General features: G+C 42.2%; 2 protein-coding genes across 2 annotated transcripts in view; both read left to right on the forward strand.

The window, feature by feature from the left end:
* The window catches only part of Mpp7 (membrane palmitoylated protein 7), a 163,055-nt gene that overhangs the window by 68,185 nt on the left and 82,870 nt on the right, over positions 1-12,000 (forward strand). The gene's annotated exons all lie outside the window — the stretch shown is intronic.
* Positions 8,698-9,161, forward strand: LOC114618198 (60S ribosomal protein L36a-like). Its single transcript, XM_028763890.1, has one exon. It carries the CDS (start codon positions 8,764-8,766, stop codon positions 9,082-9,084), a length of 321 nt encoding a protein of 106 aa, XP_028619723.1. The 5' UTR covers positions 8,698-8,763; the 3' UTR covers positions 9,085-9,161.

The raw sequence follows: 12,000 nt of genomic DNA on the forward strand, positions 1-12,000 counted from the left end.
CTTTTTAAAATTTTTTTTATTTTTTTATTATTATTTTTTCAGGTTGTATTTGTATATTTAGGAATATGCAGGTATAAATATATATATATATATATGCAACAACAATGGAAACCTTGAAGGAGAACAAGAAGGGGTATATCGAAGGGCTTGTGAGAAGAAAAGGGAATAAGGAAATTATATAATTGTATTTAATAATCAAGAATATATCTTTTTTTATTGGGCTATTAGGTATCTTATTCTATCACTCTCTGCACTGTTCCCTTGAGGCAGGGTTACTCACTGAACCAAGAAGCTAGATTGTTGCTCCTGTCTCCACGGTTTACAGCTCTGGGTAACAGGCACATATATAACTGTACCTAGTTGTTTATATGGGTCCTGTGGAGTTGAGTCCTAATGTATGCACAGCAAGGACTTTTACCCTGAGCTGTCTCCTAGCATCTCTAAGAATGTTTTTACCAGCATAAATCTTAACAACAAAAATCCAGAAATAATCCTAGGTATCCATCGACAGGTAAACAACAATTTAGGTTTTCCATAGAGTGAACTATTAAGCAGTAGTGAAAAATAAATGATTTTCAAGACATAAGATCTTAAAGTTTTGAAGTCTCAGGAAATAGCTTAACAGTTGGTGGTATTTGCATTTGAGCAAAATGAAACAGTACGTTATCGACACATCTGTAGAGTTTTAAAGACATTTTTTTAAATGAAGAGCTAAAATTTTAACTGAGACTTTTTGGCCAGGAATCAGCATCACAGGCTTGGAGGTGTAGAACATTTAGGACAAGAGGACGTTGTGCTGTGCTCGTAGATGAGGGCCTTACTCAGCCTTCATCAGAGGAGCTTCGTCCTGTGGCACGTGGGAACAAATACAGAGACCCACAGCCAGACAACATGCAGAGTTTGTTAATTTGGAACACTCAGATCTAAACTGGCCGTCTCCATCAAATCCTTCCCTCAGGGCTCAGGTAACTCTGCAGAAGAAGAGGCAGAAAGAGTGTAGGAGCCAGAGGGGATGGAGGACACTCAGAAAACAAGACCCTCTAAAATTAACATAAGAACTCTCGTGAACTCTCTTGAACTCACAGAGACCTAAGCAGCATGCATAGGGCCTGCATGGATCTGCACCAGGTCCCCTGCATAGACGCTATGGCTTCCAGTTTCTTGTTCTTATGGGATTCCTGAGTGTGCGAATGACTGGGTCTTTGATTCTCAGACCAGTCATTGGGTACTTTTCCTTCTGTCTGTTTTGTCCAATTCTGATATGTTAGTTTTTGTTTCATCTTACTATATTTTAAAAATGCCCAGGAAAGCAAACAAACAAAACATGGATGAAGAAGTCGTAGGCCCTAGAAGGAGAACTCACTATGATTATATAGCTAAACTGTCAGGGTGCCAACACTTCTTTCTGAATACTTGTGTTTAAGCCCATAGAGATGCTGCTCTCGACCATAATCAAAGCTGTTTCCTGTGTAATAAGCAATCATGAACAGAGAGATACTTGAGGTACTGAGAATAAGTGGTGGCCGTCATAGCAGACATTTATGCACCCCGTAAGGCTCGGGGAACACCACAGTCGAGGGGACAGAAGGAGAATGTAAGAACAAGAAGATAGGAAGCAGGACTGTGTCCTTTGCTTGTCACAGCCAACAGTCATGACCTCACAAGCAGCTGTGGCTGCTTGCCAGCACAGGACTGGCCCTGTCAGACTGTGGGAGGGGATCCTTGGGGCCCAAAGCTTCCTGCATAAACCATTGGTTACTGATGGATTCTAGGGGAGGGGCTAATATTGTTTTCACTTGTGAACCAACTCATGAGGCCACCAGGCTCCAATGGACAAGTCCAAACCTATGTCACACTGACAGCCCTGATTAAGCTCAGTGGCTCACAAAGAAAAGGACACGAATCCGGGACAGAAGCTTGGAGGGAGGAGGGAGGATGAAGGTAGTTGTGGGCACTTCAAGAGTGTGGGAAGTGAGAGTAATCAAAATGCATTATGCATGAGGGAAATTATCAAATGACACATTTAACAAAAAATGAAAGAGGGATAAAGAGGTAGCTCAGTGTTCTTCCAGAGGAGCACAGTTCAAGTCCCAGCCCCTGTGTCAGGCAGCTTAGAACTGCCTATAACTCTGATACCATCTTCTGGCTTCCAAAGGCGCATGTATGTATGTGTACAGACCCATGAAAATGAAATACATCTTTAAAAATGAATAAAATAACACTTGAACAAATTTTCAACTAATACTTTCAAAGTCTAGTATGTGTAGCTTTCCAAGTAAGAGAAAACTTTGTTTTGGTGTAAGATAAAAGTAGTAAATTTGACTGTAGGTTTCCTTGGTCTGTTACTAGAGAAATACAGAGAGCTATTAGATATTAGAAGGTGGATTTCTTCTTCAGGTACACCTAATTATTCATTCCTGCAAAACCTCTAGTTTAATAGTAGCTTGTAATTTGCATTAAAATATTCACTCACTGATAAGTGGATATTAGCCATTCCATATACAGTCACCAAACCTGTGCATTATTGTGGATGCTGGGAAATACTTGCTGACAGGAGTCTGAAATGGCAGTCTCCCGAGAGACTCTGCCAGAGCCTGACAAATACAGAGGTGGATGCTCACAGCAAATGTTTGGACTGAGCCATGGGTCCCCGATGGAGGAATTAGAGAAGGGACTGAAGGAGCTAAGGGGGTTTGCAGCCCCATGGAGGGAGCAACAATGTCAACAGGCCAGACCCCTCAGAGCTTCTGGGGCCTGGACCACCAAGTAAAGTGTAAACACAGAAGGACTCATGGTTCTGGCCATATATGTGGGAGAGGATGGCCTTGTTAGCATCAGTGGGAGGAGTGGCCCTTGGGCCTGATGAGGGTGTTCGATGCCCCAGTGTAGGGGAATGCCAGGGCAGAAAGACAGGAGTGGGTGGGTGGGGGAGCAAGGGAAGGGGGATGGGATAGGGGTTTCCAAAGGGGAGAGCTGGAAAGGAGAAAACATTTGAAATGTAAATAAAATATTCAATTAAAAAAATGTTCACACTGTAAAATGTTCCATAGCTAGGAATAAGAAAGGAAGGGTTAGTTGTGATATGTATAACACAAGGAGGCTCCAGCGCTGTTTTTGTTTAATATGTATGTACACTGAAATATCCTACGGGTGAGCAGATGATATTTCATGTTCTTAAAGCAGATATGAATAGCACATCAGACCGTGAGATAGATGTGAAAGTTAAAAGATGTAGTTGAACATCTCACACAGATGTGTGAAAGGAAGGGCAGTTTGAAGATAGTTCTGGGAGAACTATCTGATGCCATGAGGTCTGAGGCTCTCAGAAACTTCTGGAGTCTTCCCAGGTGCTGCAGGGGCGTGGAAGGATAGGCATGGGAGGGAGGCAGAACTCTAGGGGTTTGGGAAATTGAGTAAATGAGTCTCGTGAGGCGCTCAAGCCTGTTATGTTATGTGTCTCCTGTGAAGGAACTTGTAGTTTTGAAAGTTGCCTGTCGTCTCTTGTCAGTGCCAGAATCATGGCTTTGTAGAAAGGCAGCACCTGATTGTGCGATGACAATTTGCATACCTGGACCTGTGGTTTCAGGCAGAGTGTGACTTGTAAAAAAGCTCACATAAGGTGTAGGGAAAGTGCAAATTAAGCTCGAAGTCTACCGTTGACTGGATAGCTTTCTGGGGCTCTCTTCACTGGAATGGCTTCCCTTTCCTTGTGTGGGGAGTTCAAAGCCCCTCACTCATACACCTCTACAAGCAGAATGACTGGTAGCCTTAGTTACAGGTTCAACTTCTTTTTTCCTGATAAGAATTCATTCCTTAGATTCCTGAAATGCTTCCCCACACTAATGAGGCATTTCATTTCAGTACCCAAAGAGCTTTGCTCATCCTAAGTATTCCTACCCCAACACCCCAAATTATATAAGCTGTGAATCACCCTAGGTAAAGTTGATTTGCACCCCTCCCCTGCCCCCTGTCATCTCTTCTCCCTTTGTCCTCGACCAATATCAGCTGACAATCCCCAAGTCCATCAGGTGAAAGTGCTCACTCCTGACCCAGGGCTGAGCTACACTGACACAGAAAGCGTGCTAAAGTCCTTTCAATGCGGTATGTTCGTGTGTTCAGAGGTCCTATGAGGTGGTCCTAGTTCTTACAGTATGGTTTTGGGACCCACAGACTTGCCAAGACTGTTTCATACAAATGAAAGGTCAAAGCTGTCCTTCTGAGGATATTCTGACGATGTTTGCATTGGTGCTAAAAAGTGCTGAGGACAGCACACAGATCAGGGCTGGGACACCAAGCACCCACATAAAACCTTAAACCTGTTTCAGTAGTGTGTTGATGAAGCTGTAGAAATTACCAGTTACATTTGATCTTAGTTGTTGAGTCCTGTTTGTTTGTGTTTTTCTATTAAGCAATTCTAATATATTCTAATTTATTCTAATATAGAATAAATGAAACTGTTTTTTTTTTTAAATGGGGATTCTGTTTATTGTAGAAGACTAGAGGCTGTATGTATAAATACTGGACTTTTCAGAATCAAGCAGGTTACCTACTTCTAGATTGTGTAATTCGACTTGATTTTTCATTGTTGTTGACTCACTAAAAAGTTCCCAAATATTCCTTGGCTACTTATGGGAACTGAGGGAATTCCTCTGTATAGGATATTTTAAGAACTAATTTCAAATAGAAACATCACATTTTCACCCTACAAAATAAGGTCGATGATTTGATACAATTTAATAATTTAACTTCAACCTAAAACCTGTCTTAGTACTTTCATTTTTCAGGGTTTTGTGACCATGTTCCTTACAGGGATCACTCCTTTGCATAGAGATATTGCAAACACTTTACACCTTGCCTGAAGGCAGGGTGCTCACTGCCTCCAGCATTTTCTCTAGAAAGCTGGAGTCATCATCGCCATCTTTTGGAACAGCCTGGAAGCTTTGCATCTCAGCTGTGCTTACAAACATTACTGCACCCACAAACTCTTGTGATTCAGAAGTCTAACGACAAAAGCCTAAGGATCTCTGTTGTAACTTGAAAGACAATTGTAAATTAAACAAGCTATTATTTTCAGTGCTTCAAGAAACTCAGTGGTGGAGGTGTAGTGCAGAGGAAAGTGCTTACCAGCACCTTCATAGCCTTGGGTCCTGTCTCCAAAACTGGAAAAAAAAAAAAAGCATCAGGTTCAGGTACAAGTGCCCATCAGGGCAAGTCACATGAGCAGAAGGAATGTAGTGACTCTTTTTTTTTTGGTTTTTTGAGACAGGATTTCTCTGTCCTGGAACTCACTCTGTAGACCAGGCTGGCCTCGAACTCAGAAATCCGCCTGTCTCTGCTTCCCAAGTGCTGGGACTAACACGCGGTAACTCTTGAAATGTACATTTGGACTAAGTTTCTGTCTTGCAAATAAGTGGGTTTTGTTCTGTTTCTGATAGCACCGTAATATGTAAATTAACTGCTATTTTGGGAGCTAGAATTATTTTGCATTAAGTTGTAAGCCTAGCCTTTTAATACCTTTAATAATAGCAATTATGGGTAACTGCAAGCTTTTTTAATCTTATGGTTTAATAATTTTAATTTATAATTAAATATTGCTAGCACTGTAAATTGTACTTTTGTATTGCTAGCAGTATTAAGGGAAATGCATGTTTTTTTCCCCGTGCCTTGATTTTTGACAGCAAATGGATTTATTATGGCTTCCACATAGCTGTTATAAATCAACAATATTTCTACCTATAGTTTCTTAGTATTGACAAGTATGATTTTTAATACATTGTTAAGTTTAAATGAAAGTATAATAAGTACGTCAGTGCTTCAGAACTAAAGATAAATTACATGCTGTTAACTGCTTCATCCCGCCTTGTAGCTCCTGTGTAGGGATCTAGGCAGCTATAGGTGTGGGGTCAGTCCCCTGAAATTTAGGCCAGGCACAGATGGAGAGTTGTTATTGTGACACACAGAGAAGTTGTTGATTTGCTGTGGATACTCAATTAATAGTGGGAGGACAAGGGAAATTCTTCCCCTCAGAAAATGAGAGAAGAACTGTACCTCTTGTGCAAAATGGTGGGAAGAAAAGATTGTGCTGTAAGACTTTGTAACCACAGACTCTGTAACCATGGGTCCATCGCTTGGGATTTACTGGGTTTTTGTCCACGAAATGTGGTAGTTTTACACTGTGGAAACAGCAGAGTTGGTTGTCAAGTTACAGGGTCAGTGATCAGAAGCTAATTAAAGCTTTTTCCACGACTTTTACCAACCTTGGAGGCCTTTGTAGGAAACCCTGTGAAATGGCCATTGTGGGAGAGATAAAGGAACTGAGAGTGTGTAGGGATGTATTAGAATTAACAGTTACCAGAGTATTGGTTTTCGGTAGGAGCCAGAGCTTTAGGCCCTGTCAGAGAATGAAGCCAGGCATCAAGGGTTATCACAAAAACAGAGTGAATGTTGGCTCAACTGATCACCGCAGAGTCCATATAAAATTGTATATATTTTTTAATTTATTTTTATTTGGACTCATTTGGACAGGATTGCCCCTCTATGGTAGGCTGGTCATTTATATTTATGGCTTTAGCAAACCTTCTGAGTAAGCCCCCAACTGGGATATGAACAGGTTCCACTGTGCCCAACTGTATTCCATTAAAAAAATAATAATAACTTATTTTTAAACTCTGTGTATGTGTGCATGTGCGTGTGAATGTGGGAGCCTGTGGAGGCCAGCTGGGTCAGACTTCCCTACAGCTAGAGGAACTACAGGAGGTAAGGTGACCAGTGTGGGCTGTGGGAACCAAACCTGCATATTCTGCAAGAGCGCTTGGTGCTCATAACCACTGAACAATCTCTCGAGACCCTGGTATTCAGCTACATTCAAACAATCCCCATGTGTCAAGGTCACGGTATTATTTAAGACAGTTGATCAGTAGACCAAAAATAGAAGTTTGTATGTTTTTTTTTTTCTTCAAGATAGCGTTTTTTCAAGGTAGCCCTGGCTGTTCCAGAATCCACTTTGTAGGTGAGGATTGCCTTGATCTGCCTGCTTCTGACTTCCAAGAGCTGGAACTAAAAGTGTGCACCACCACACTCAGCTAACGTCTTATTTGTAACTGTATACATTTATCTGTTATAGCACATCTACTTTGAAGACCTGTGTAATAGCAGATACTGTTTATGGATGCATGCTTGCAAGTGTATCAGGAGGTATATAGCACTTCCAGCACCCTTTTCACCCTCGGATGTCATGACGAAATGCAAGGTTGAGTTCGGAGCCATCTCCCTTTTGCTTATTTCATAAGCTGTCTAAAGTGTGTATATCAAACTAATATCTGTTTGATCTGTATGTAGGTGTTCCAATTTTCCTTTATCCCCCCTCCCCTGACTCCCACCCCCCCTACCCCCACTGGGATTACACTATGCTGCCCAACTTGGCCCAAAACTTGGATCCTTTTGCCCAGGTCGTGAAGTGTGGAAATTACAGGTATGTGCCATTATACTTGGATGCCTCCTTTTCTTTAAGATCAAACTCACTTCAGAAGTGAAACATTATATTAGCTCCTGTTCTCATTGCTGTGACAAAATACTGAAAAAAGGCAGTTTAAAGAAGGAAAGGTTTATTTTGGCTCCTGGCTAGAGGCCCGGGCCATTGTGGTGTGGAGTTTATGGTGGTGGGAACGTGAGGCAATAAGGCAGCAGAGAGAGGTGAACTCTGGCACTTAGCTTGTTACTGCTTTTCATTCAGTGTGGGACACCAGTCCATGGGATACTGTGCTTGCGGTGGGTTTCTCCCACTTTAATTAACCTAATCTAGAAGCTCCCTTGCAGACATACCCAAAGCTTTGTTTCCTAGGTGAGTTCAGATGATTGAAAGTAGCAGCCATTATATAAACTTGAATTTTGTGTGCATGTTTTTTGTTTCGTTCGTTCGTTCGTTCGTTCGTTCCTTCCTTCCTTCCTTCCTTTCTTCCTCCCTTCTTCCCTTCCTCCCTCCCTCCCCTCCCTCCCTCCCTCCCTCCCCCCTGCCTGCCTCCCTCCCTCCCTCCCTCCCTCCCTCCCTCCCTCCTTCCTTCCTTCCTTCCTTCCTTCCTTCTATACTTCCTTTCTCCTTGGCATGGAACTCCAGGACCTAAATTAGGCAAGTATCTTCAACTGAACCACCATTCCTGCTTCTACATGTGTTTAAGAGACTTGTGAAGCTAGAAGTTCCAGCTCAATGGTAGAACACTTGCCTGGCATCTGGGCAAAAGGCTCCCAGGACCCAACAGGGATGACATTAGCTGAAATAACCAACAAACGGGCGAGAGAACCTGCAGAGGTTCTCTCTAGAGGTTAAGACACGGTCACTGGTTGAGGGATAGGGCCACCCACCCATCTCCAAAATATTAACCCAGAATTGCTCCTGTCTAAAGGAAACACAGGGACAAAGAGTGGAGCAGAGACTAAAGGAAAGACCATCCAGAGACTGCTCCACCTGAGGATCCATTCCATCTGCAGACACCAAACCCAGATAGTATTGCTGTTGCCAAGAAGAGCATGCTGACAGGAGCCTAGTATAGCTGTCCCCTGAGAGGCTCTGGCAGAGCCTGACCTAAACAGATGCAGATGCTTGCAGCCAAAAGGGGAAACAGGAAAGGGGATAACAATAGAAATGTAAATAAATAAATTACTAATAAAAATATATATTTAAAAAAGAATACTTAGGGCGCGTGCGGTTGAGGCGGGGATCGTTGCGGCCGGTCTCACGTTTTCATCGCAGACACTTCTACTGCAAAGATGGCCAACGTACCTAAAACCCGAAGGACTTTCTGTAAGAAATGTGGCAAGCATCAGCCTCACAAAGTGACTCAGTATAAGAAGGGCAAGGATTCCCTGTATGCCCAAGGAAAGCGGCGTTATGATCGAAAGCAGAGTGGCTACGGTGGGCAGACAAAGCCAATTTTTCGAAAGAAGGCCAAAACCACAAAGAAGATTGTGCTCAGGCTTGAATGTGTTGATCCCAACTGCAGATCCAAGAGGATGCTGGCCATTAAGAGATGCAAGCATTTTGAACTGGGAGGCGACAAGAAGAGAAAGGGCCAAGTGATCCAGTTCTAAAACTTGTGTTTTCTGAGAGGAAAATGCTGAAGCAGTAGAAAAATGACCTGCTACAGAATAAAGTTATTGTTAATGATTAAAAAAAAAAAATAAAAAAAAAATAAAAATAAAAAAGAATACTTGCCTGATATGTACAGTCTCTGATTCTGTTGGCACATAACGGCCTCACCCAGTATTTTTGGTGTAGTACCTATGACTTAAATGAATACAAGCAAAGCTGCTGTGGAGTCTTCTGGGCTCTCTCATGATTGTATATGTCTCATGAACGGAAAGCAGAGGTGAGACTCCTCGGAAGAGGCCTGTAGTGTGTGTAGAGAGTGTTCAGCAAGATGAGGGTCTGCCGAGGTTGTGTGCACTCCATGTCTTCCTGCCTTCCTGATTTTTCTGCATACAAAGGGTAAAGGTACTTACATTCTTGACAAATGTTATTTTTAGGTTGATTCAGAAACCTCATAGAATAGATGTTTCAGTCACTGTCTTTATGAACAAGCAGAATTCAAGCAGATTATTATGGTTTATCTTTTGTTTGCTAATAAGTTTATGATGCATATGGTTTAACTTTAAGGTTGAGAGGAAAAAAGAAGATAAAAATGCAAAAAAAAGAAAGAAAAGGAAGGAAGGAGAGAAGAAAGGAAGGCAGGAAGGAGGGAAGGAAGGAAGGAAGAGAGGAAATTGAACTGGTACAGCAATTTAAAAGGTGCTTCCCTGACAGTATAGTAATCTCTATGATGGTTAAGTGAAGGAGTCAAAGACGAAAGATAACACCAAGAGGAGATGGTAATGTAGAAAAGGTGTTTTAGTTAGGATTTTACTGCTGTGAACAGATACCGTGACCAAGGCAACTCTTATAAAGGACAACATATATTTGGGCCTGGCTTACAGGCTCAGAGGTTTAGTTCATTATCTTCCAGGTGGGAACATGGCAACATTGAGGCAGGCATGGTGCAGGCAGAGCTGAGAGTTCCTCAGATTCATCTGAAGGCTGCTAGTGGAAGACTGGCATCCAGGCAGCTAGGGTGAGGATCTTAAGCCCACACCCACAGTGATAAACCTACTCAATAAGGCCAAACCTTCTAATAGTGTCACTCCCTCAGCCAACCGAATACAAACCATCACAAAAGGATAAAAGGAAAGTCAGTAAGGTTAAGAGTGAATGAGAAGTAAGTTGTTCTCTCTAGGACATACTGTTTTCTGCCCCTCATGAGGAGAGAGAAGGCTCTACACTGAGAATTTACACTAAACAAATTAGATGGTGAAAGGTTTGGTGGGAAATGGCTCTCCAAAATAGATCAGACCCAGTGAATCTGAGACCAACATTGGTTGACGCAGGAGATGTTTTCAGAGCACACCGAAAGATGGAACATTTCACATGGGATGTATACCATGACCAGCAGCAGTTTAGGGGAGGAAATTCAACACCTCCATCCAGGTAACACTGCATCACTGGAAGAAAGCACCACAGAACTCAAGCAAGAACTGAAGAATGAGGTGACTGCTAGCTTACTCTCTGGTTCATGCTCAACTAGGTTTTTTATATAGCTCAGCCCCACCTGCCTAGGAATAGGTTCTCCAATACATCAACTCTTTATTTACTGGTTCTTTATTTATTTACATTTCAAATGTTACCTCCCTTCCCAGTTTTCCCTCCACAAAACCCCTTTCCCATCCCCTTCCCCCTGCTTCTATGTTGGTGCTCACCCATCCACCCACCCATCCACTCTCGCCTCACCGCCCTAGCATTCTCTAACACTGGGACACCCCCACCCCCACCCCACTGATGCCAGATAAGGCCATCCTCTGCTACATATGCAACTAGAGCCACATACATCAATTCTTAACACAGTCTCTCACAGACATGCCAGGCTGATCTGAGATGTTCCTCAATTGAGGTTTTCTCTTTTCAGGTGTTTCTAGGTGTGTCAACTGGAGGATAAAACCAGCACACTAAAAACAGTAATGCTGGGTATGTAGATTCAAAGGAGACAGTACCAGAAAGCAAATGTCTTTCTCAAGAAGATTAATGGGGAAATTCTAAAGAGAATATTAAATAGAGGACTTCCACAGCATAGTAAACATACAGTATGGCAGTATTTGCTCAAAAGACAGTAGGGAAAATTGAATCCTTTCAAATATTCTTGATGAATTTATATTGTCCAATTCATGTTATAGTGTGTGCTTATTTGATGAAGCAGTAAAGTATCACATTAAAATGATTAGATTCTCATCAGTTTTATTTTTTGCTCAAACATAGACTGTTAGCAGCATCAGATTTAAAAGACAAGCATGCAGTTGTCTCTGTTGCTTTTTGCTCAGTGGTTTTGTTGTGTTTGGGCTGAAGCTTTCCTGTCTAGTATCTTCTTGTTTCCCCTTGACATTTTCATTACTTTTTAAAATAGGCTTTCTTTATTGCTCGGGGGTGGGGGGGAAATGACCCACCAAGCCTACTAATTTTTTTTTTAATTATCAGGATTACCCTACCCCCCAATCTGTATTTTAAATAAGTAAAGTAGCCAGGGTAGTGGTCCACACCTATAATTCCAGTGCTTGGAAGACCCAAAGAGCAGAACTGCAAGCTTGAGGCCAGTCAGGGTTACAGGGAGACTTTATCTCTGAAAGAAAATGGGGCGAATGACAGCAAAACCAAAGCAAGCAAGCAGAGAGGTTTTGTGTGTATAGGCATGAGCCAGCAGCAGGACACTAGCCACACAGCAGAAACATGATTAAACAGGCAATGCCAGTGTTTTTAAACAAATTTTCTAATTTTTAAGATTATTATAATATTTCCCCCTTTTCCTTTCTCTAAATCCTCCCATGTACCCTCTTCTTAGCTCTTATACAAATTGATGGCCTCCTTTTCCTTAACCATTGCTGGTGGTGGTGGTGGTGGTGGTGGTGGTGGTGGTGGTGGTGGTGGTG

Source organism: Grammomys surdaster, unplaced genomic scaffold (assembly GCF_004785775.1).
Source record: "Grammomys surdaster isolate TR1022 unplaced genomic scaffold, NIH_TR_1.0 140, whole genome shotgun sequence".
NCBI lineage: Eukaryota > Metazoa > Chordata > Mammalia > Rodentia > Muridae > Grammomys > Grammomys surdaster.